Source organism: Brassica napus, chromosome C2 (assembly GCF_020379485.1).
Source record: "Brassica napus cultivar Da-Ae chromosome C2, Da-Ae, whole genome shotgun sequence".
In the NCBI taxonomy this organism is placed as follows: Eukaryota; Viridiplantae; Streptophyta; class Magnoliopsida; order Brassicales; family Brassicaceae; genus Brassica; species Brassica napus.
This window is the reverse complement of record NC_063445.1, coordinates 9,760,811-9,787,055: the sequence shown is the minus strand read 5'-3', so window position 1 is coordinate 9,787,055 and position 26,245 is coordinate 9,760,811. Positions and strand designations below refer to the sequence as shown.

Here is a 26,245-nt window from a genome sequence, read left to right as displayed (position 1 = left end):
GAATTTGAAAACTCAAAAGATTCGAAAAAATGATTTCAAACTGAACTGGACAAAAATATCGAATGAAACTACTTGTAAAGTATTTTTGATTATGATTTTATCAGAATCTGAACTTTAATGGATCCGCAAAAACTTCCACAGAAAGAAAAATTTGTTATAAAAGTAATGGAATAGTTTATCTTTATTCATAACATAGAAGTCTTTTATATAGGAGATTACACCGTCATAGATAAATAGAAAGATTACAAATCATAATCTCTTGGTTATGAGTCATCCACAATTTGGTTCACAACACTCATCCTTGGATGCCATAACCATTTAAAGCTTGTAATGTGCTTTAATGTTACCTCATTAAAACCTTACCAGAAAAACTCAATTGAGACAAAACCATGGTGAAGGAAAAATAGTACAACACACATTACACACCCTGATTTGGACATTACCGAAGGTCTCTTGGACCTCTCCAATTTTCTGCAATCTGTGGGTGATGAAGATCTTGGGCAGAATATGCTTCGTCCTCGAACATGATAGTTGGTTCTTCTTTACCAACGGCTATGCCACAATCTGATCGAACATATTGAGTCATCGACCTCAAATACACACACACGAAATCTTGGATGATGTTGTTGTGATATGCATGTACCACCATGTGTAAAACATAACCTGTCTGAAAACAAATTAACAAAACCAAATAACCCCTCTTTGGGCTGGTTAGTATAAAATAAACCAAAATCAAAGGCTTCTTCATCGTCCTTCTTATGGACCAATCAGATCAGTGTCTAAAACAAGACTTTTGCATCGTCCATCTCAGGACTAAATGGACTTCTTTATCGTCCACCTTTGGACTGAATGGATCAGTGTCCAAAACAAGTGATCTCACGCCCATGTACTAGATAGTGGGTGAGACTGGTCCATATTAAATCTCTTGAGTACCCTTTTCTGTATATACTATTTGATGCACAAGGATTTCATTGTTAATGTACTCAAGATGTAATCTCAAACAAAACTTTGTTTTCCAAAATCTTTCATCTCAAACTCTTTCTTGAGATATTCAGCTGATTGGAAAATTGTATCCAGAGGTTCATAGGATATTCAGATCATATACTTTGATGATTATCAATATTGTTCTCGAGAACTTGATGTACTTTCAGCTCAATACCCTCTAGTACTTTCATTATCCAGTGGACCATATAAATATGTAATTACTACATCAACTTGCTGCAAGTCTAATTTTCTCTCTTATATAGCCAGACTTATGAGAAATCTAAAAGTAGTTGCATCCACCACATGGGAGTATGTCTCCTCATAATCTATTACTGGTCTTTGTGAGAATCCTTGTGCAACATCAGCTTTATATCTCACGATTTCTATTCCTCACAAGACCCATTTATATCCACTGGTTTTAATATCATATGACATCTTAATCATACGGCCAAATACGCGTTTCTTCCTTTAACTATTTAACCCCACATTTCCATTCAATCCAATCTGTTCTACGAGTGCGCACTCTTATATTGACGTGGGTTCATGATCCTCGCTTATATTCATAAATTCAAGTGCTACCTTGTATGCAAATAAATCATCTTATGTCGACATTCCTTATTGGTTCCATTATGTTCCAGACATGATATAATCGATTGAGATTCATTATTATTAGGACCTTTAATACTTTGCAGCTTGGCGTCCCAAGCTACATTGTTTGGTACCTGTACCATAGAGTCGGCCGGCCTTATCTCCATATCTGGGATGGTTTCCTTAGTAACTTCGGATTTAGATTTTGATTATCATTCTCTGCACTTTTCTTTTGTTTCCGAAGATTCTTATCTTTTGGAACCTATTTGGTCTACCACATTTCATACGTTGTCTAGACTCTGTAGCAACTTGACTATGTCTCTTCTTGGACATCAAATTCGTTGGTGTTTTACAAGCTGGTTTATATATGACTTAGTCATTATTTTTCGGGTCAGCAAATGTGTCTGGCATTTGATTAGCTAGCTTTGTAAATGTATAATCTTTGGACGTCTATTTCACATTTTTTAGTGGATCTAGCCAAGACATTGATGGTTGATTTCATTCTATTTCTTTTACCATTCTTTTACCAGCTTTACTATATTTTTTTCACCTCCTGGTCTTAAAATAATCCGTGTACCTGTCCTCAAATATAATCACCCATAGTTGGCTCAAAGTACTTTATATTGTGGGAGAATCATATCCACCATATATCCCCATCCTCCTTTTGAGGTCTCATTTTAGTTCTCTGTGGTGGAGCAATTAGTACATAGACAGCACATCCAAATGTCTTATGATGGGGTATGTCTAGCTCTTGACCCGTTAATAATTGTGATAGGGAATATCTATGCTCACTAAATGGCCTGATGCGTATTAACTTAGGTGCGTGTAAATTTCGTGTGGCCCAAGCTGTGAATGGAAGTTTTGACCTCATAAGTTATGGTCTATCAATCAGGTATTTGTGTTTTAAAAGATTTCGGCAAAGCCGTTCTTGGTATGGACATGTATCACAGAATTGTCCACACTTACCCCCATGGACATACCATAATTATTTAAATGCTTGGGACATGTATTCACCAGTATTATCTAGACATATAGTATTTATTTATGAAAAAGGGACTCGTAGCCGTTTTACTGGTGATGGCCTAATTAGTTTCCCTTGTGTACATGCTACCCACGTGAGATTCTTTGGGATAACTCTTCTTATCTTTTAATGTGTGCCTTTTGAATATCAATTTTCGCATCATGTTTGGACCAGGATGGCCAGTCCGGTCGTGCCATAAAGTGTATATTTTCGCAGGTTTTTAGCCTCTATCATACTGATCTATGCATAGTCTAGGTCAGTAGAGAATGCAGGTATAGTATTTAGGACTTATTATGGCTTGGGCGATTTTATACATATATCTGAAGGAACTCTTTGTTTCCTTCGCCCATTGTTTCAATATGGAAACCATTCATTCTTATATCTTTAAAACTCAATAGGCTGCTCTTGCTCTTAGAGCTGGGTGAATATAAGGCATCACTGATTTCTAGATGCATACCCTTAGGCAATAATATATTAGCCTAGCCATAGTATTCTTTCAGACTGGCGATACTTGCTTTAGTACTTATATTGGCGTTTTTCAGTGTACTCATATAGAAAAATCATTCATTCATTTAATCTAAGCAGACAATGTAATAGAAATAAATTCAAGGAGATAAAAATCAGAGAAAGCATACAAGCAAAGCAATCACACAAGTTTGATGTCGAAATCAGATTATCAACTTGATTCTTTTACGCAATCATAAGTCTCATATTCCAAAAGATCATCTTGATCATGTTCGAAATTATTTTCACCATCTTTATAGACCAAGTGGGTTTCATGATTCTTCCCTTTCAGACTCTCTTTGATAGAGGTCAAAAAAATGTTTGGGAGTCCTTCATATCTTAGCCCAATGGTTCCCCATTCCACATCTATGTCATACTGATTTGGTCGAGCTTTGTGGTTTAAAGGATATATAACGGCCACTCCCTTGACCTTGGCTCGAATTGGGTTGATACCCACGACCTCTACCATAGTGATTCCCATGGCCAAATGTGTTATAGTGGTCATGGCCACGTCCTTTCCACCCTCCACGACCATGACCGTGTGGTCTATCATTCTGGACGTGGTTACCTTTTTTTTTCTTCTGTGGCCTAATTGGTATCACGTAATGGGGTTAATCCAGGAGGTCTCAATTCACTATTTCTCATCAGTAATCCATTATTTTGCCCAGATAGCAATAAACTCATCCTCGGACTTATAGTCCTGGATTCTGGGATTCCTCCAATCAAATAAGACCTTTGGTAATAACACCGCTCTTTGGTGATCATATCTCGATTTTTAACTCTGTCCAAAGGTCTAGAGGATTCTCTATAGTCAGATACTGATCTTTGAGACTCTTAATAAGATGATGGCTAATAATTAATATTGCCATGTATCAATCTTTCTCATTGGCATTATTGCCTTCTATGATACATTCACCAAGTCCTTTTGACTTTAGGATAATCTTTGTATACAATGTCTACCGTAAATAATTATCTCCAGAGAGATTTAGGGCAGCAAAATCCAGGTTGATTTTCGACATCTCAAATCATATATCACTCAATATTTAGGTATAATTTTCATGCGGCCTTACTCTTAAAAATAATCAATTCGGATTTCAATTTTGTGAGGACAATGAGACTATCAATCTTGGAGGCATTTAATCAATCAGTCAATTTCTAGCAAGTCTCATCAATAGTATTTCTATGTGCTCATAATATTATGGTTTATCAAAATTATCAAAAACGGATTCAATTAATCATGCAATTAAGGTTTAACAATCAATAGATTTTAGCAAGACTAGTAAAATGATTTATTAATCACTCAATCAGTTTCGAGACTGATTTTAGCAATACTAGAATATAGGTTTCAAGCATGAATTTCAATGAATCAGTTTCAAAGCTGATTTTAGCAATACTAGAATATAGATTTCAAGCATGAATTTCAATGAATCAGTTTCAAGGCTGATTGGTATTTAGCATATACCTTGTGTAAATAATTTATCTAGTATCTGAATTTATCAAACCTCAAAAACATATAATCAGATCAATCAATTTAATCAAACTTAGCATACAATCTTAAACCTCAAGAGATTAGATTTTATCATGAATCTATCAACCTAGCATACGGATTCTCAATTCTCAAAGACATCCAAATCAGATCAATATAACCTATCATACGAATTATTTAGGGTTTCTATTTAAAACATATCATATTACAAAACTATCAATCATAGCAGATGATATTAAACCTCAAGAATCATGCAATCATATCATTCGAATTTTAAACAAGTAAACCTCAATCACTCTATCAACCTATCGGATTATATAAGCAAAGCAAGCTAGCAACCTATCGGATTCAATCAATGTTTTAACAGGCTGGTCGGTTTAAACAATTTTAAATCAGATGAACAAATAACCAAGCATGATGAGAAAATAAATCTATCAATTTAACTGTCAAACAATTTTAGCAACATAGCATCAGATTCAATCAGATTTAAAACCTCAATGATTAAAACCGAAAACAGTTTTGATTTCAAAATATTCGATTAGAGTTTTAATATGTGATTTGATAATTATAGTATAATTAATTCTGATACTTATATTATTTAAGGTTTATAGATATAGGGTTAGGGTTTATCAGATTTTAACTTGTAAAAACCGATTTGGGGTTTTAATCATGTAGAAACATGATTTAGGGTTTGGGGTATCAAACTTTTAGAACTTCGATTTACTCAATTAGGATTTTTGATCTATTACCCTATGGTTTTGATTCATAAAGATTAGGGTTTTAGGGTTTCATTCTTTATCAATCAATCCATGTTCGATTATGGGTTCTTAGGTTTTGAATTATCTTTTAACCTTAGATGATTGTTGAATCAGACCACCAAAGGAGTTGAGCCGCGAGCTGGAATGGATCGAGTCGCTTCTATCGGGTCGCGGACGTCCTTTGTTGCTTGATCGGGAACGCCTTGATCGTCGGACGCCAGCTATCTGATGCTGTCACGAACGAGGAAGAGGTCGTGTGCTGGTGCTGCTCTCGGGTCGCGAACGTCTGAGCTAGGATCAGGAACGCCTTGGGCTGAAGCTGATCGGGGACGCAAGCTGGAACAGATGCGGGAACAAGAGACGCGATCGGGGTTTAGGGTTCGTCGGATCGCCGGCTAGGGTTAGGATTTTAGGGTTTTTCGATTTGGGTATTAGTTTAGAGATTTAGATTTTCGTGCTGATAACGTGTTATAAAAGTAATGGAAAAGTCTATCTTTATTCATAACATAGAGGTTCCTTATATAGGAGATTACACCGTCATAGACAAATAGAAAGATTACAAATCATAATCTCTTGGTTATGAGCCATCAACAATCTGGTTCATAACAAAATTCAAAATTTAAGTAAAATACTCATTCTTATATCAACCCCAAATTCTTCGAAAATTAATATTTAATTTCCAATAAATTGTTAAAATATTCTAAAATTTCATCGAGTACATAAAATAAATATTTATTGAATAAATTATTAACTCAAATACTTAGGTTAATATATTTGGTATGTGGATCTCTTTTTTTTTTTATATAGTCAAGTTAATCAGATTCGGTGTGCTTTCCTTTTAAAATTACAGATATAATGTGTTTGCATATAGTTTTGAGTTCTGTTCTCTAATTTCATTCATTTTATTCAATAGTTCCATTTGTCGAAAATAACACTAAATTCAAAAAAAAATGTGGCAAAAGTATTCCTTATTTCAATTTTTTTTTATCTCTAGTTTACTGAATCTTTGTTTGATTTCCGGGTTTAGTTAAGTAAAAACAATATTGTAGGACAAATTAAAAATTATATTGGATTCACTGGTTTTTGAAAATGTTATTAAACCCGAACCGAACCAAACTAAGCCTAATCCAAATCCGAATCAAACTTTTATAATATTTGAGTGGAGGTTAAATTCATAAATCCAAAACCGATTGGTCTTCCAAATGCCAAACCCCAGTTTTCCGTTGCAGGAAAATAGAAATAAAAATATGTTTACCAATTAAAAAATTCACAAACAAAACCAAATGAAATTTGACTTCTTTAACAAATACTAGATTTTGATCCGCGCACCTGCACGGATATATTTTAACTTTGAAAATAATATTTTGAATATAAAATAAGGTATGAAGATACACATTTTATAAAATATTTAAATTTTTGTGTGTAATTTTGTTTTATGAATTTTATATGTTAACATATGTTGGTTGTTCAGTTTTTAGTTCGATTTCAGTTCAATTCTTTAGGTTTTTGGTTTTTTTTGGTTTTAGAGATATAAGAATTATTCAGTTATTTATGAGATTAGTTTCTTTTTACGTTTTATATTTCTGTTATGATTTTCGTTTCTTGGTGTATATGAGAGTGTATTCAGGTTCTGTTCGGATCTATTGGGGCTTTAGGTTTTCGGGGTTAAATATTTTGGCCCCATTCGGGTATTTAGAAATTTCGGTTCGGTTTCAGTTCAGATCTTTACGGGTTTGGGTTCGGATAATCTGTTTAATTTTTTTAAAAAAATTTAGAATTTATATATAATTTACGTTACTAAAAATTTATAAATAGAAATAATATATAACATATAAATTTGAATAATGTATGCCAAAATTCCTAAACTTAACATAAAAATTTGTTTGGCTTGAATATTTGGATAGAAAATCAATAGATATTGTTAGTATTTTTGGTGTTTTGGGTATTGTTTAGCTATTATAGATTTTTACTTTTTACGATTTATATAAATATTCAAATATTTAAATAATTTCAAAACATCTTATACGTTTTGGATATCATTTTGATACTAAATCTAAAAATAACTAACGTATTAACTATATATAAATCTGCTTCGGACATCTGGAATATTTTGGTTCAGATTGTGTTCGGTTTTTGGTTCTTTTGATATCCAAATTTTAAATACATTAGGATATTTAACAAAATTCGGTTCGGATTCGGTACTATTTTTTTAGATCGGATTTGATTTGGTTTTTCAGGTTCGGATTGTTTTGTCCAACCCTAAAAGTGTATATGTTAAAATATTGTTTTTTGTTTATTTTTTTAAATTGTAGCATCATATTAAAAACTGTGTGTTTAACATTAGTTCAGATGAATTATTAATTATTTTATCATAATCCTTTGTAAACCAGTTTTTTTTCATATATTAAAAAGTGAGTTTTTAACATTATTATAAATAGATAATCGTATAACTACAAGTTTTTGTATCTTGTTTGATTTAATTGATTCGATATTTTCTAGCTACAATAGCGGAAGCTTAGTTTTAGATAGTTACACAAGAAAATATCCTTGGAATTTTCTTGAAGAATATAGTTACACGATTATTTATATATTATATATATTTTGGTTAAAATTAAAATTATGCTAAATATTACTAATATAAACTGTGTTTATTAGGAGAACCGGTTTGATCCAGATGTAAAATTCTTTTAACCGATATTAAAGAATCAAAGGAAGTCGTCTTTTTCACCTGGTGAAAAGCCCGAAGAAGAAACTTGGACAAGAAATAATAATGATTCTTTTTTTCTGATGATTCAATGTTAAAAGTTGCTCTGTATAATAGGAACTAATATTGATTTGAAGTTATAAGTAATATGACATAGTTAATATGTAATTTAGACAGGAACTGAGTAAACAACTAATAGTTATTTGAAGCTAATCAATTTGAGACGGAAAGATGCAATGGTAAGAATAAACTGGTATGTTAAGATGATGATTTCTGTAACAATGTTGAGCATGAAACTGCCAACCGAGATTGAATTGTAGTCTTATTAGTCTTCTTGATAAAATTGTCTAGTAAAACGTATAAATGGTTGCTTGATATCTAATCTTTATTAAAAGATTTAACATATGATAGTTGCTGTATATATTGATGTAATCGTGGTATTAATGGATAAATTATAAAAAATTGGTTGATATTGAGTTAGTTAATAGTGGACATAAAGTTATATAGTTACTATAGATTTTTATTTTATTATGCTATTAATTAAATGGTATTACTAAGACTTGTTTATAGTAGATAAAAAATAGTAATCTAAATTAATAGATTAGATGATCATCTTTGGATCTAGTTTAATTTCATCGGTTAGGGCCGCCAAAATAGAGACTGGTTATTAAAGGGCCTAGAAAAAGCCCAAAACTGGAGCTTGAGCTACCGTAACTCGTTTCACGACTGTGCAGCTAAAACCCTTGGCCAAACGCGAAGCTCAACGATTGTTCCGATCTCTGTTCGCCGTCGTCGACGATCTGTTTCACCGGACTTCTCGCATCTATATCTTCCAGGTATATATCTCTCTGTTTGCGATTCAAACCTGATTGCCTCTATCATATCTCATTTGCTGCAACTCTTATTAGGTTTTAATTCCTGATTATGCTTCCGATCATTCAAGAATCTAGCACACGAGACTCTAGTTTCTCTTTAACTAGTTCGATTCAATCTTTGCTTTAAAATTGAAGTGATTCCGTAGAAGTTCGATTCTATGTTGTTATTTTGTGTGTGTGTTGTGGTGATTTATCATGGTTTCAGAGAGAGTCAACGAAGTAAAGGATGAGTGGTTTTAGAGCATTCAAAGCTAAAGTGCCCATTGAATGGAGCCAGAGCTTGTACATAACCTTAGTGAGAGGTCTCCCTGGAACCAGGAAGCTTCACAGGCGTACACTCGAGGCTATGGGACTCCGGAGATGCCACCGCACTGTTTTGCACTCCAACACTTCTTCCATTAGAGGAATGATTCAACAGGTTCTGTTCTGTTATTGTTTTTTGTCTCTTCTCATTTCTCATAAGTCATATTACTCTCTGAAGCATGATATTGTCTTAAAATGTGTGCTTTTTTGTTGGGGTGATACCATCTTCTTTGCAGGTTAAGAGGATGGTTGTTGTCGAAACAGAGGAGATGTACAAAGCTCGCAAAGAAGCTGAAGCTAACCACAAAGCTCTCCGCCCGCCGCTTGTTGTCAGTCATTCAATCCCTGCAGCAGGCTCATCCAACATGTCTTGAGTATTTCAAGAAGAGGGTAAACCTCTTTTGCATTTGTAATCTCCTTAAATTAAGATTCCGGTAAGTTGTGGGGAAGTCATAAGTAGTCTAGACACAATAAGAAGTGTTGGTATCAGTGAATTTGGTGCCATGTTTCTGGTGTACACTGGATCCTTATGTATGTTTGCTCTCGTTTTGTCAAATCTCAATACAATGATGAACTAGTTTTTGACAAATATATTTGCTCACCGTCAGTTGATAAGTCTACCAAAGCTAGATTTCAATTTCAATGATGAAAATATACATTGAGAAGATAGTTGCTGAAACATAAATCTCATAACTTTATTTTTGTTACAAAACATCCCTTACAAAAATCTATTACTACAAATGTAATGTAAAACAAGGATCAAAACTGAAACAAGAATACAAAACCTTTACTATGCAATACGAAAACTATAGTTCCCTAATTAAGATGTGTCGGTCTTTCACCTTTGAAGAACATCTTCTGGTGTGACCCAAAACATAAGATTACAAAATCCTGTCTGGTGAAGCTTCTTGCTTTGCTTACTCTCCCATTCAAAAACGCTCAGACTCCCATCGGTGAAGTAAATGGAATTGTCTTTGATAAATCCTCCAGACCCGGTTTCACCTGCTATAACCGCTACACATCTACCTTGAGGGCTCAAGAACAAAGCTTTACCTCTCAAGCTTATCACCACAGTCCACTCTTTCGTCTCTGAATTGAACTCATAGATCTCGAAATACGTTGTGAAATCAAAATCGTCGCTAACGTCTAGCTTCTGTAGAACCACCCACAGTTTGCCGTGATCCGACTCTGCAAAGCACTTCTTGCAAGGCTCGTACCGAAACGGTGAGGCGGTGCATAGAGGAACAGCCTTTAGATTGTCAGGGTTAAGTTCACACTGATATATCACTCCAGTTCTATCCATGGCTAAGAAGACGCCATTACAGAACACAATGTCATCGATATGATCAGACTCTAACTCCGTCCATTGTTTATCTCCCCGTCTGCAGAAAGCTAGCTTTCCTCCATTGGTGTTGTAGATTATGAGCACAACGCATTCAGAGTCTAATAAAATTTTAGAAGATGCAACTTTCTTTACAAACTCCTTTATTAGGGTTAGCGCTCCAGAGTGCTGAGAGGTAGCTTGGAACTGAATCAACCGCTGAACATCTTCAAAAGATGTCAACGGTGGCAGGGAAACAACGGTGTTAGTAAATGGGTTCTGTAAACTTACCTCGAACTGGAAAGAAACATTGACAGTTAACAAATACCCTCTTGTGCTTCCGCAAATCCATCTCTGATCATCATTACCTGAAAAACCTAAATTATCCAGAGACAAAACCCTAAAGCGATCAGAGAATCGAGTTTCTTCATAGGCAGAAGAGGGATGGGAAACAAAGAGTAAAGGAACGAACTTGCGACTGTACACGGCGGAGGAAGAATATCTCCAGGAAGAACAGACGGTTGCACAACTAAGGATGTCTTTGACATCGTTTAGGCTGTGGAATACAGCGTCCATAAGCTCCGGGAGCAAGTCCGACCAGGACGAAGAGTAATAAGAAGAAGATAGAGCCATTATAATTGATTTGTGATGGTGTAAGCTTGAAAAAAACGGAAAGCTAGAGGTCTTTATAGAGTTAAGAGAAACTTGGGACACAAGCAACGTGGGGACTAAGTTTTATCAATTACCAAACTCGGTTTAAAGTAGCTTCTATAGTTTAAAGCTACCGCCTCATTAAACAAAGCCCATTAGATATTTAATGATCCATCCAATAATAACATTACACCGTCTTATTGGAAACTAATATGTATCACAGACCCTCTTATTGAACACCATAAAGGACCACTAAAAACATAACATATAGAGGCCATTAGCAAATAGCAACACCACCGGTCTGATGGAGCATTGCATCGATCTCATCTCCCTCTTCCATATCAAGCTGTAATAAATGGAGATTTTACTTTTTAGGAAATGAAACAACTCGAAAAGGGGAAAGCTTTTAAAAGGTAAAAGAGCGAGTGATCTAAACCTCATCTGGAGTCTGTTCAGCACGGAGACGACGGCCATCAAACAAGAAAGCGATAGAGTTGAAATCCACAGATTGACGGTCACAGTAAGCGGTCATCAGCTTCTTCAGCTGAGTGGCCCTCTTGATCCTAAAAAAGACTTCATTTCCATCCTAAGTATCACCAAATCAAAGAAAGAAATTAAAAAAAAAAAGATTAATGATTCAAATCATCAAGCAAAACTTTGCATTCTTCCAAATATAATTTGCACAAACACAACACTCCAACGATTCTAAAACCATTACAGACAAAGACAGTTAACTCCTAACATATAAAAGTTTGGTATGTACAAACAAGTTCTTGATTGCTATAACTAACAACTCACAAAGGACTCATACACAAGCTTAACAACTTTATCAATCAATGTAATAATACTGTTTTAAGAAACTTTCTTACAAAACGGTTCCTTTAAACATATGTCTGTGAAAATTCTAAAGAGCCCAATTCTACTTCCAAAACACCTGAATTTCGAGATAAACTCAAAAGCCTAGAAATTTTACAAAAGGGTTAAATAGAACAGAACCTGGCCCTTGACTTTGAGATTGATGTGAGCTGGTCCTTGGTCTCCGGGCTTCTTGTCTTCTTCCTGGGTAGCAGACATCTTCCTTTTATCAGATTCTCCGGTCGGCGTCGAAAACAAAAACTCCGATCTGTGACGAAGGAAGAAGTTCTGCGATTGCAGAATGTCTACACTCGGAGAATAATAAAAGGACTGAAACAACTTCTTGGTCGCATCGGATTCTTTGTTTTCTCTATCAAACGGTTGGTAATCATTAGTTGCTAACATCCGATGGCTAGGAGAGCGTCGAGTCTGTAATTAGAAACGTCGTCGTTTCATCAAAAGCATTCATAATGGGCTTATTTTAGCTTCGCTGGGCTTACATGTGGGTTAGTTACTTTTCTAGTCTTTTTTTTACGGCGTAAGTTACTCTTCTAGTCAAAAGCGCGAAACCACTTGCCTTGAATAATAAGTGTTTTTTTTTATCGTGCAGCTACCTGCAACTGCAATCTACAACATGCGACTTTAATCACAATCCCAGCCTATAATTAGTTTTGTTCTTGTGCAACTGGTCATAGTGATTAATCACAAATTGTCAATTTGTATTGCTGAAAGTTAGTAAATCAATGTTACAGTTTCCTACACATTTAATAGCAAACGAACAACATTTAATTGTATAACGGTTAAAATGCGCATCGACATATAAACAAACATGGCATGTCATGTAAATGTTTTGCCTATTCGAACATGCTTTGATTAAAGGCAATTATCAAAATTATGGGGCATCTCTGGGCTGCACTTCTCTTGATCTTTCCATAAGTCGGGATATCCCAAATTAATCAAAAAAAAAAAAAAAATTAATCAAAGTTCATGCTAAAAAGGTATTATATTATCGAATTTACAAAATGTTGAAGAAAGTTTGGACAACAATGAACAAACTTCATGAAAATAGTGATATAACAACATTCTTAACTAGTGTATCTGCACATTGGTTTTTTCTATGTATGAATTTAATCAAAGTGAACATGGCTTTCTTATATGTAACACTGTAGATGTAATGTTGAAGCTTAAAGAGTTTGTGAGTTTCGTTGTTGAGTAAATTGTGTTAAAGATTGTATTATCTCTTTCGGAGACAGTACTTTAACTAACTTTGCAAAATTATGTACACCGTAGTGTGTAATTGGTTATGTAGTCTATGTTTCGTGACGACTACCATTTGCAAACAGACACTACTATAATAGACATTTACATTTATTTCTTTTTTTTTAATTGAATGTTAAATTCAATTCAAAAAGAAAAAGTTCTTTGTTTTACATCAAGTATAACTTTTTTGAAATGAAAAACTCAAAATGAAAAAATTCTATCTTTTTTCTATCTTGTGCTAAACCAATATACCATCCCTCCATCAAAATCTTTATCCCCTCTCTTCCTTATGATTGAGAACTTGTTTCTCACCACCTTATCAATCCATTTAATCAACATGTTTTCTCCTATTCCTTTCTATCCAAATTGTGTGCACAGCAGCTTGAAGAATATACCAAAAAGTGAAAAGCTTGATCTTCCCATGAGTATGATCCAAAGCCACTCGCATAATACCTGATGCAGCAGCATCCCTTCCATTGGCGCCAACTGGGTGATTCAAATCATCCTTGATTCGTTTTGGTTTTAAGTTATTTCTTTTCTATTATTTGGGCTTTGGGTTTTAATTTGAATGACGGTTTATGATATCCTTATCCTATTAGGGTTTGTCTAAAAGGATGGATATATAAACATAGTTATGTCTTCCTTATTTGATACGTTTGATTTTATAATAGAAGAGCTTTGCTTTTATCCCTTGTTTAGATTCGATTAAATTCATCAAAACAGGAAGTTGGTCTCAAGAAGCTATCGAAAGAAACTCTTGATCGATCCAAGAATAGGTCTCGAAGAACACTAAATTTTTAGATCGACCGTTCACCCATTCGTACGATGCGCCAGGTTGGTATCAGAGCTCTGCTACGCTCCGAAACTTTCTCAACCACTACGATGGTACGAAAAACTCGTTCTCAGCAAATCGTTGATGACGAAGATATCCCCTCTACTCAACATTCCGTCAATGAGCTTCAGGCTCAAGTTACAGCGCTTGTGGCCGCGGTAGCCGCGTTAACCACACAGAACGCCGCTCCAGCCCTACGCAACAGACGGGACACACGACCTAATAGCCATGACGACTCGGAGGAAGAAGAAGACGATGACAATCCGTTCGCTCCTCTCCGACGAACTAACCAGAACCGCAACAACAATAACGACTTTGACTCTGATAACGATGTCGACAAAAAATCGTGGAAATCTAGTTTCAAACTTGAGATTCTTGAATTTAAGGGTTCAACCATACCAGAAGAATTGTTGGATTGGTTTGTCACCGTCGAAGAGATTCTTGAGTTCAAAGAAATCCCATTGGATCGTTGTGTCCCCTTTATCGCAATACGATTCCGAGATCGGGCACCTGCCTGGTGGTCGCAAACAAAAACAACGCGCACTCGTCTAGGGAAATCTAAAATCTCTACTTGGGCTAAACTCAAGAAGAAGATGCAAAAAAAAATTTTACCTTACAATTACGATCAACTAATGTTCCAAAAACTGCAGAGTCTTCGGCAAGGGAGTCGAACTGTTGATGAATATGCAACAGAATTCTTTAAGATGATCAATCATGTGGAGGTACGAGATTCAGAGCAACAACTGGTCATGCAATTTATTGGAGGCCTACGTCAACAAATTCAGCTCACCTTGAATCTTTTTCAACCACAGTCCCTCTCCGAAGCTCACCAACAAGCTATAACAGTGGAGAATCAATCTCGTATGGGTTCTCAACCTTGGGGTTCCACCCGACAGAGCCGCACTACTACAACACCAGCAACCGTAACCACGCCTGACGCCACCACCAACAAGTCGGAGACAGCAATTGTCCCAGCAAATGCAGCACAACAGGCGCGACCGGGAGGGCTCCGGTGTTTCACGTGTGGTGAATTAGGCCATCGCCAGTCAGCATGTCCAACACGTACACGCCGAGGACTGCTCTTAGAAGAAGTAAACAATGATCAAGAGCCAATTTATGACGAAGAACCAGAGGACGTAGAAGAAGTTTACCCCGACATTGGCCATCTCCTTGTGGTCCGACGTTCATGCCTTGCGCCTCATTCTGATGTGAAATATCCCCAGCGCAACAAACTTTTTCAATCTTGCTGTACAATCAACGGCAAAGTTTGTACATTTGTGATCGATTCGGGTAGTTCCGAGAATGTTATCGCTGCAGATGTTGTAGCTAAACTTGATCTCAAAGACGAACCTCATCCTTCACCATATAAACTAGCTTGGCTCAAGAAGGATCATGATTTGATAGTGACTCGCTGAGCTCTTGTTTCTTTCTCAGTCGGTTCATCCTACAAAGACAACGTGTATTGTGACATCGCTCCGATGGGCGCATGCCATCTCTTATTGGGCAGACCATGGGAAACTGATAGACGCATCATTCATGACGGCTTCCTCAACACCTAAAGTTTTATATTTGAAAACCGCAAACTAGTGTTAAAGCCAGCACCAACAGAAACTTCTACTCTCTCTGCATCGACAAATCCAGTTTTGTTCTTGCAGAAAAAACCCTTTGTGGCCTCGATGCATGAAACCGGTCTGGTCTTGGTGCTCATTACCAAACCAACGACCCTAACACAATCCCCACACGTACCGGAAGAATTTCACCACATCCTTGCTGACTTCGCTGATGTTTTTCCAAACGACTTACCGGAGGGTTTACCACCTCTTCGCGACATCCAACACCGCATCGACTTCTTACCAGACGCGGCATTACCAAATAGTGCCCATTACCAAATGAGCCCGAGTGAACACGAAGAATTGCGACGGCAAGTAGAGGATCTTGTGGCAAAAGGGTTTTTGCGAGAAAGCCTGTCCCCATGTGCGGTTCCTGCCTTACATATACCTAAGAAAGATGGATCATGGCGTATGTGCGTTGACAGTCGCGCCATCAACAAAATTACAGTACGTTACCGGTTCCCTATTCCTCGCCTGGACGATTTACTCGACCAAATAGGCACGGCGACCATATTTTCGAAGCTGGACTTAAGAAGTGGTTACCATTAAATTCGGATCAATCCAGGAGATGAGTGGAAGACGGCTTTCAAAACCCGTGAAGGACTTTTCAAATGGCTCGTTATGCCCTTCGGATTATCCAATGCCCCTAGCACTTTTATGCGGGTTATGAATCAATCCCTTCGTCCTTTCATTGGTAAATTCGTGGTAATTTATTTTGACGATATTTTGATCTTTAGTCACACACCAAAAGATCATATTCGTCACTTGGCCGAGGTTTTGGCTGTTCTACGCAGAGACAAGTTGTACGCTACATTGAAAAAGTGTGAGTTTGGATCACCACAGGTTCACTTCCTTGGCTATATTATCTCCGCAGATGGTTTGGCCGTGGATCCTAGCAAAGTTACGGCCATACAATCCTGGCCAACACCAGCTACCATCACTGAGGTAAAGAAGCTTTCACGGTCTTGCCTCTTTTTATCGACGATTTGTTCCACATTTCAGTGCCCTCATGGCGCCAATGACAGATTGTATCCGTGAGAGTCAGTTCACATGGACGGCAGAGGCTGACCGCGCCTTTTCTCTAATCAAGGAGAAGCTTTGTTCCGCTCCAGTTCTGGCCCTCCCCGACTTCTCGGTCGTGTTCGAACTCCACACTGATGCCTCCAAGACAGGGACTGGTGCAGTGTTAAGTTAGAAAGGTCGTCTCATTGCTTTCTTTAGCGAAAAGCTAGCAGGTGCAAGGTTCCGCAATAGTACTTATGATATCAAATTTTATGCAATCGTACAAGCCATCAAGCACTAGCGACACTATTTGTTCGATAAGGAATTTGTTCTTTATACTGATCATGATGCGCTTAAACACCTCAGTACTCAGGGGAAAGTGTCTTCTCGCCATGCGTCGTGGATAGCTTATTTGCAACAGTTTTCTTTTGTCATTAAACACACAGCAGGTACGTCGAACCGTGTGGCTGATGCGTTAAGTAGACGGCGTTCACTCTTGGTCGTTCTTCATTCGTCGGTCTCGGGATTAAGTACCTTCGTGGAGCTTTACCCAACAGACCATTATTTTGGTCCTATTTATGCGTCTGCCATGGCTGGATCATCTTCAGAGTTCACCAACCACGATGACTTTCTATTTCGTGGGTCGCGGATCTGTATACCCGACTGTAGTCTCTGCCTTCGGCTCATCTCTGAGCTTCACCAGGAGGGTCACGTGGAACGTGATCAAACTCTCCACCTGCTTACTGCGTCGTACTATAGGCCCACCTTACGCCGCGACGTCGAGCATTTTGTAGAGCGGTGTGTTGTGTGTCAGGCTTCGAAGGGCAGTGCATCTAACGCATGTCTTTATCTTCCCCTTCCCATTCCCACTCAACCTTGGACAAACATCAGCATGGACTTTGTCGTCGGTCTTCCTCGCACTCAGCGTGGTTTTGATTCCATCTTTGTGGTCGTGGATCGTTTTTCGAAAATGGCTCACTCCATTCCGTGCAAGAAGACCACTGATGCTCTCCAGGTGGCTACTTTATTCTTTCGCTACGTCTATCGTCTCCATGGGTTACCTCTTACGATTGTCTCTGACCGTGACTCCCGCTTTCTTGGTCACTTTTGGAGGTCTCTCTGGAAACAGTTAGGTACTTCTTTGGATATGAGTTTAGCATATCATCCCCAAACGGACGGTCAGACAGAAGTTACTAACAGATCATCGGGGAACTTGTTACGATGTTTGGTTGGTGATGCGATCAGAACATGGGACTCTAAGCTCCCGCAAGCTGAGTTCACTCATAGCCGTTCCGTAAACCGTAGCCTTGGGTTTTGTCCCTTTCAGGTCGTTTATGGTGTTATCCCGCGAGGACCAGTCGATCTTTTTCACTTACCAGATCGTACGCATCTTCATGGTGACGCCTCCGCCTTTGTTGAATCCCTTGCTGATACTCATGCGAAGGCAATCACGAACCTTGAAGCTTCGGCGTCCAAATACAAGACTGCAGCTGATATGCATCACCGTCGCTTGGTCTTTGACGTGGGAGATCTCGTGTGGGCGTACTTCACTCCCGATCGGATGCCTGCGCACGCCTATAACAAACTTAAGGCAAAGAAAATTGGCCCCCTTGAAGTTTTGAAACGTATAAATGATAACGCGTATCGTCTCCGCCTTCCCGCCAACATCACCACTTCCGATGTCTTCAACATCAAGTATCTTTCCTGCTTTCTTCCCACCGATACCGCAAGTGATTCGAGGTCGAATCCTTCTCAGCCCGGGGGACCTGATGCAGCAGCATTCCTTCCATTGGCGCCAACCGGATGATTCAAGTCATCCTTGATTCGTTTTGGTTTTAGGTTATTTCTTTTCTATTATTTGGGCTTTGGGTTTTAATTTGAATGACGGTTTATGATATCCTTATCCTATTAGGGTTTGTCTAAAAGGATGGATATATAAACATAGTTTTGTCTTCCTTATTTGATATGTTTGATTTTATAATAGAAGAGCTTTGCTTTTATCCCTTGTTTAGATTCGATTAAATTCATCAAAACAGGAAGTTGGTCTCAAGAAACTATCGAAAGAAACTCTTGATCAATCCAAGAATAGGTCTCGAAGAATCTTATATTCTTAGATCGACCGTTCACCCATTCGTACGCTGCGCCAATACCCCTCCAACTCGTTGTGTATTGAGTATCCATAACCCTCCTTGTCAAACCCTCCCAAATCTGAGAAGAGTATGGGCAGTCAAAGAAAAGGTGAGCCAAAGTCTCCATAGGATCTCGGCAAAACACACAAGTAGTATCAACACTGCCTCCCCAATTACTCATTCTTTTACCGGTAGATAATCTTTCGTTCATCGCCATCCACAGAACAAAAGAGAATTTTGGAGTAGCATGCTTAAACCAGATCATCTTATACCAGTAGCAACTGTGATACTGCACTCTAGTCACTTGCCAAGTCTCCTTCGATGAGAAACGATTCTTGTAATCTCCCTTTCCATTTTCCCATAAAGATACATCTTCTTCCTCTGTAATATTGGCTTTATATCTATCAATTGACTCTTCAACTCTATTGAAAATAGGATTTCTATGGAATCTTTTTCGATGTCTGCTGCATTCACACACCATTGCATTGATAGAAATTCTCATATCAATATAGCCTCTGTCACAAAGAAGATCTTTCAAATACCCTAAAGGAGACCACGACTCATACCAAAAAGATGTTTTCCTCCCATTCTTTATTTCCACCCTGTATAGCTTCTTCGCAACGTCTCTACATTTTAAAATCTTTAGCCACATCCATTTCGTAATAGCTCACTGGTCTAGCTCCATGGCACCGAAAATGTATCAGGGCTCAAGTGATTCACCGAAGCGACGAGACCTTGCAAAGTTGCTTTTCAAGTGTCAGTAGCGGAACGTTCTGTCAATCGGAGAAGGTTTTTGGTGACAAGACCTGGAGATATTAGAAGTGAAAATGCTGACATGAGTAACGAAAATCCTGTGAAAAACAAGATCGTCTGCCAGTGGAAGGCTTTCTGCGTTCAGTCAATCTACGCAGAGTGAATCGGTCCCTAAGGAAACCCCGAAAAGGCTGCCGTCCGATGGGTACACGAAAGTGCCGAAGTTGCTTTGACTACAAAAACATCCCTCTCTCTTGGAGCGAATTGGATGATCGGGACGACTCTCCTTTTAGTCGACCTACATTTACATTTATTTCATTTAGATAATAGCAGCATTTTTTTTGTCCTAGCGTAAACATCAAGGACAAGCAGCTTAAATTCCTATCTAAGATTCAACTTGGCGGACAGACATCATTTAAGTGACCTAACACATTGAATTCTATTTCTTGGTTGATAAGAAATATATGCATATTTGTATTCATATAGGACTTTTATTACGTTCATATTTGGAATAGGGCCGTAATAGGTAGAAACAAGTCAATATGAAAGTGACACCTCCATGTATAACATAATGTTTTACATGGTTCCGTGTGAACCAAAGCTTACCGACTCCGAGCCTGGGCGAAAGATAACGTACGATGTCGATAAACCCCATAAACATATAGAGTTAACTTTCATAATCCAAAATATTATATTGTTATCTATGTATATCGGTATATCTAAACCAGCATACAAAGTACAAACACAAGTACTATTTCTATATCGATGTCTAACTTTGTTTTTGTTATTTAGGTCTCAAAACCGAAACAACCAAATTTCGAATTGTAATAGTAACCATATGTACATTGGCCTGGAGAATATGTACATAAAATTGAACCAATCTCTGGACGACGTTCCTTTGAATTGTTATATTAATTTCATACAGTACGACATGCAAATCATTCATAAATAAGAAACATTATTAAATAATATATATATATATATATATATATATATTACTCTTAGAATCATGTTAACATATTACAATGTAAAATAATAAAAAATAAAAAGAATGTTCTATTTGTTGTTTGTCATTAAACAGGTAATTAAAATTTCATATGAAGATTATTCAAAAATCTAAATGCATATTTCACATCGTAATAGCTAATTTATTTATTTTTCAATTAGTAGTTAGATCAAAAATTTAATAGCTAGCAGTAGTGTTCATTTTGTATAGTACAACTAAACTACAAATATCGTTTTTCCTTGGACGGACACCAAATATATGGACCATTTAGCCTGACTCATAATTATATATTTTAAGAAAAAAATCTGAGGTGTTTGATTAGCTAACCTACGCGGTTCATTATTTTTTGCCACATATGACACATCTAAACGCGTTCATTAGGCCAAGTTGCTAAAACTGATATAGTAGTTAGAACTTGAATTTGAACAAAACAAAAATGTTACACATTATTCTTATATCGAACTTGTAAATAAGCAAATGCACTATTAAGCATTTATACATGTCACTTAAATTCTAAAAACAGCACCCTTCAATCACTGAATTACATCTAACCATTTATTGATATAATACATCCAAATGGAAAAAAGGACAGAATAATTGGAAATTTCTAAAAAGAGACGTTAGAAATCAGAGCTACAACAACGTTCAAATTTAGGAGATAGAACAATGGCACCATATACACGGCCCCATTGTTATAGGTTTTTCATTTAACATCATGAATTGATTATACTGTGTATAGTAAAGGTCGATATTCCAACAACAAACGATAAATGTTATCAAATTATTATGGTTAATGATAAGTTAATGCGTCACATCACCCATACTCATTCTCATCCAACCAGTTTCGTCGCCTATATGAATTTTAACTTTAACGGATACATATTAGCTGTTTTCAACAAGTTATTTATTATACTATAAAAAAATAAAGGTATGGTTAATTTGCCTCAGTAATCAAATAATTAGTGAACATATTGACTGAGTTACGTATAGGCTCAACGGTTGTAATAATTTTTCCTCAACGCCAATGCAGTCGTATCACTATTAAATTCAAAATCTATACTAAAATAAAGATGCAAATAAACTAGTGATCTTTTGTTTTGTTTGGTTTTGTCAGATTATGTGATCTAACGTGATTAAAGAAAGATTGCAATTCATTTCTTTAACCATACAGAACGTTACGTATACAAAGATTAAAAAAAAAGGTATACAAAGCTGCATGATAATTCTTTTATAGGAAATAATCTAAAATTTTAATGCTAATTTTGGCACGTACCCCACCATCTGACGACTTATTAATGGGTGAACCTCTATATTCACCGATCAATAGAATTTCATTATTTCAAATTCGATATCTTTTAAAAAAAGAAACAAAATATTGTCAAATTATATTATCTTTTTAAAATTAAAATGAAAAAATAAATAAATAAAAAATAGTAGTAATTACAAAAAAAAATATTTTTAACGTCGTCAGCAAAACATTAAACCTTGAATCCTAATCCCTAAACCTTAAATCCGAAACCCTAAACCCTTGGGTAAACCCTAAACTCTAGGATAAATCTTAAATTTTAAATCAAAATCACTAAACACTAAAATATTCAAGGGATTAGGGTTTAGGATTTAGGGTTTAGGGTTTAGAGTTTTAGAGTTTAGTGTTTTTATTTAGAGTGTAGGATTTATCCAAGGGTTTAGAGTTTACCCAAGGGTTTAGGGTTTACCCAAGAGTTTAGGGTTTAGGGATTAGGGATTAGGATTTAGGGTTTAGTGTTTTGCTAACGACGTTAAAAAGATTTTTTTTTAATTCTTTTTTCTGTAACTACTATTTTTTTACTTTTTTATTTTTAAAACATAATATAACTTGCAAATATTTTGTTTCATTTTTTAAAAAATATCAAATTTAAAATATTGAAATCTTATTGGTTGGTGATCCTAGAGGTTCATCCTAGGGGTGAACCCAAAATAACTCCCATCAGACTGCAACAGCTTGTCAGCTCCTATTGAAACGGTCTCGCAACAAAAATAAATAAATTTACTTTCACACGTCATTGAGTGAACGAGTTGAAAACAGTTATTAGTAAAAAACAAGAGACCGACCCCGATATCTCACGTGGGTCCCACCCACTCCCTCCATCTCCCTCTTCTCATCCACTATATAAACAACAGCTCTATCTCATCCGAAAACAAACATTTCTCTCAATCTCTGCAACAATGTCTCTCTTTGTTCTTTCTCTGCTAATGCTCTCATCATTCTCAGTCATTCCCTTCACCCATGCAGGTAAAATTTTCATCATCTCTCTTTACGAATGTATCTGTTGCACTTAGAATTCCACTTGTTGCATTCTGACTAACTATCTTCGTTTGTTGTTAGACTAAACCAGTGGTTAATAGAATTGTAAATGTCGGTTTAGTTCTCGTTTAATGTTAATCTTTGTTTCTTTACAGAATCTGGAATGATCGGAGTAAACTACGGCCGGATTGCGAACAATCTCCCGGCGCCGGAGAAGGTCGTTGAGCTTCTCAAATCCCAAGGGATCAACCGCGTCAAGCTCTACGACACTGACGCATCCGTCCTAACCGCGCTTGCAAACTCCGGCATCAAAGTCGTCGTCTCCCTCCCCAACGAGAATCTCTCCGCCGCCGCCGCGGATCAGAGCTACACCGACGCCTGGGTCCAGGACAACGTAAAGAAATACACGCCGGCGACTGATATCGAAGCAATCGCCGTCGGAAACGAAGTGTTCGTCGATCCGAGGAACACGACGGCGTATCTCGTTCCTGCGATGAAGAACGTTCAGAGCTCCCTTGCGAAGTTTAGCCTCGACGGAGCGATCAAGATCTCGTCGCCGCTTGCTTTGAGCGCCTTGGCGAATTCGTATCCGCCGTCAGCCGGTTCGTTTAAACCGGATTTAATCGAACCGGTGATTAAACCGATGCTGGATTTTTTACGCAAAACGTCGTCGCATCTTATGGTGAATGCTTATCCCTTCTTCGCCTACGCGGCTAACGCCGATAAGATCTCTTTGGAGTATGCTCTGTTTAAAGAGAACGCCGGGAATGTAGATTCCGGCAACGGTTTGAAGTACGAGAATCTCTTGGACGCGCAGATCGACGCCGTTTTCGCAGCTATGTCCGCCGTGGGATTCAACGACGTCAAGGTCGTGGTGACGGAGACGGGTTGGCCTTCCGCCGGAGACGAGAACGAGATCGGCGCCGGTTCGGCTAACGCGGCTGCTTATAACGGCGGGTTAGTGAAGAGAGTGTTGACGGGAAACGGAACGCCGTTAAAACCTGAGGAGCCACTTAACGTCTATCTCTTCGCTCTGTTTAACGAGAATCAGAAAACGGGGCCCACGTCCGAGAGAAACTACGGGTTGTTTTACCCCAACGAGAACAAAGTGTACGACGTTCCGTTCTCCGCTAAGTCAGCGCCGGTTGACGATAGCAAAGAGAAGGTTCCGGTTAAGTCGCCCTCGCACGTGGGACAGACGTGGTGTGTGGCGAACGGGAAAACAACGAAGGAGAAGCTTCAGGAAGGTCTGGACTACGCTTGCGGGGAAGGAGGCGCTGATTGCCGTCCGATTCAAAAGGGTGCCACGTGTTACGATCCGGAATCGTTAGAGGCACACGCTTCTTATGCGTTCAACAGTTACTATCAGAAGAACGCACGTGGTGTCGGCACGTGTGATTTTGGTGGTGCAGCGTACGTGGTCTCGCAGCCTCCTAGTACGTACTCTATCCTTTTCTCTTGAAATTATCATCTAATACTTAATTTTCTCGTAATTAATACTTAGGTTGACGTATATATATTTTCACACTTTTATTCTTATCGTAACTTTTATATATTTTTCCTGAAATTCGCTAAGAAATGGGTAAGGTAGTTGGATGATGGTTAGATAAAAGTTATGGAGGTTGGGATAATAGTTCAACAACATATTCTAATTTTGATAAATTTCCCACTATTAGATTATAGGTATATACAAGTATAATTACATTGTGACGTACAAACAGAAATATAAATTAAATTATTTTGTTTGTTCTTGCTTTTCGTGTTTGTAGAGTACGGGAAATGCGAGTTTCCAACAGGGCATTGAAATGGAAACTGAGGAGGATCCGGAGGATTAATTTAGTGGCATTTTCTTGCTATTTATTTTATACATTGTTTAGTCATTCGAGATTAATGATCGTATCATTATTTATGTAGATTTCTTATCACTATTGTATATTTGGTTGGTTTCTTCGTATAATATAGCCTCAGTATTTTTTTCATGTCTTAAATCTTTACGACGTTTATACATGACATCAATCTCATCGAGTTGCGTGCCATTTAATTAAGGGAAATTTTGAAAAAAAAAATACTATGCAAAGAGATTTTGTTCTGAAAATTGCACTCTATTTTATTTCTTTGGAAAACTACACATTTTCTTAAGTTAAATGACTAAACTATCCTACCTAAAAAATAATATATATATATATATATACATTAAGAATTTAAATTTAATATTTCAAAAATAGTTCTAATTTAAATGACAAGTAATGAAAAAAGAACATGAAAACAATTATCATTTAAGGCACATCATGTTTTTTTGTGATGAACAAAAAAATTTATGGTCTTTCAGCTAATCACGTTTTATTATTATTATTATTTTTTCACAACTATTTTATTTAAATAAAATGTAAAATTACAATGAAATTATAGAAAATAATATAAATACAATAAATTTCAAACATAAGATTAAAAACATTACAATACAAATACAAAGATTAAAATCTGAAGAAATTTTCATCGGATCCATCTTGCTTCTTTTTATGCAATACCATTTGGTTATCTTCTTTTTGAAGATATTTTTTTTTCTCAAAAATTTCTTTGTTTTATAACACTGGCCAGATTCTAAATGGGATTTATAGATATTCTTTTTAAAAAATCCAATCTATTGATTTCTCAAAAAAATATAGAAACCGGAATTGCCAATTTTTAACGATTTTAACAACATCGCCATACAACAAGGAAATTGCATCTCCAGTGAAGAACCACCCATAAATATTTTGAATATCAATCTTCAAAAAATTTAAATACCTTTGTGGTTGCATCACTTCCATACTCATGACAATGACATACCATGGTGGTCTCCATGGTATTTGTCTCCAAAGTAAATCGGTTTAGACAAGTTTCTTACCACTTGATACTTGATTCAACATAACTGAGTTGAATTTCTTGTCATCGATCATAGTCATGGAGACTAAAACCGAAGATTGTGATGGTAGATTAAAAAAGAGAAAAATTAACCATTAATCTACCATAGATGAAACTCTTTTCAATGAAAGAAAAGAATAAAAGATAGAAGATAATATATAAATTGATCATGTTTTAATGAGATTAGATTTGAGTAGCTGAGAATTTCCTCTTCCCCTATCGCCATCAATATCGACAAAGACAAGGGGAAACAAGCAATCACATGAAAGTGTAGTTTTGTGATGGATTGTGTGTTGATATCGTAGAAAAGGGGTTGTTACTTTCGTGTGCAAGACTGGAGAGAAAAAGGCACTCAAAAACATATACTACATATCCTACCTGAAGAATATGATGGTCCTTCTTCAGTAAAAAAAAA

At 36.9% G+C, this 26,245-nt stretch overlaps 5 protein-coding genes across 5 annotated transcripts; 3 read left to right on the top strand and 2 right to left on the bottom strand.

Moving 5' to 3' along the window:
• Positions 1-8,735: 8,735 nt before the first annotated feature.
• On the top strand, positions 8,736-9,812 carry LOC106420916 (50S ribosomal protein L30). The gene is made up of 3 exons (XM_013861760.3): positions 8,736-8,881; positions 9,126-9,338; positions 9,460-9,812. Exons 2-3 carry the CDS (start codon positions 9,147-9,149, stop codon positions 9,595-9,597), a joined length of 330 nt encoding a protein of 109 aa, XP_013717214.1. The 5' UTR covers positions 8,736-8,881; positions 9,126-9,146; the 3' UTR covers positions 9,598-9,812.
• An 81-nt stretch (positions 9,813-9,893) lies between these two features.
• Positions 9,894-11,183, bottom strand: LOC106420819 (putative F-box protein At5g55150). Its single transcript, XM_013861672.3, has 2 exons — positions 11,017-11,183; positions 9,894-10,921 (listed from the first exon to the last, which is right to left on the bottom strand). Exons 1-2 carry the CDS (start codon positions 11,090-11,092, stop codon positions 10,062-10,064), a joined length of 936 nt encoding a protein of 311 aa, XP_013717126.2. The 5' UTR covers positions 11,093-11,183; the 3' UTR covers positions 9,894-10,061.
• Positions 11,184-11,336: 153 nt separating this feature from the next.
• On the bottom strand, positions 11,337-12,470 carry LOC106420820 (small ubiquitin-related modifier 1-like). Its single transcript, XM_013861676.3, has 3 exons — positions 12,192-12,470; positions 11,632-11,781; positions 11,337-11,541 (listed from the first exon to the last, which is right to left on the bottom strand). The coding sequence occupies exons 1-3, from the start codon at positions 12,453-12,455 to the stop codon at positions 11,473-11,475; spliced, it is 483 nt and encodes a 160-aa protein (XP_013717130.2). The 5' UTR covers positions 12,456-12,470; the 3' UTR covers positions 11,337-11,472.
• A 1,665-nt stretch (positions 12,471-14,135) lies between these two features.
• LOC111203030 lies at positions 14,136-15,557 on the top strand. Its single transcript, XM_022696410.1, has one exon. It carries the CDS (start codon positions 14,136-14,138, stop codon positions 15,555-15,557), a length of 1,422 nt encoding a protein of 473 aa, XP_022552131.1.
• Positions 15,558-22,774: 7,217 nt separating this feature from the next.
• LOC106420811 (glucan endo-1,3-beta-glucosidase 13) lies at positions 22,775-24,905 on the top strand. Its single transcript, XM_013861662.2, has 3 exons — positions 22,775-22,914; positions 23,082-24,362; positions 24,696-24,905. The coding sequence occupies exons 1-3, from the start codon at positions 22,848-22,850 to the stop codon at positions 24,728-24,730; spliced, it is 1,383 nt and encodes a 460-aa protein (XP_013717116.1). The 5' UTR covers positions 22,775-22,847; the 3' UTR covers positions 24,731-24,905.
• The last annotated feature ends 1,340 nt before the right edge of the window (positions 24,906-26,245 follow it).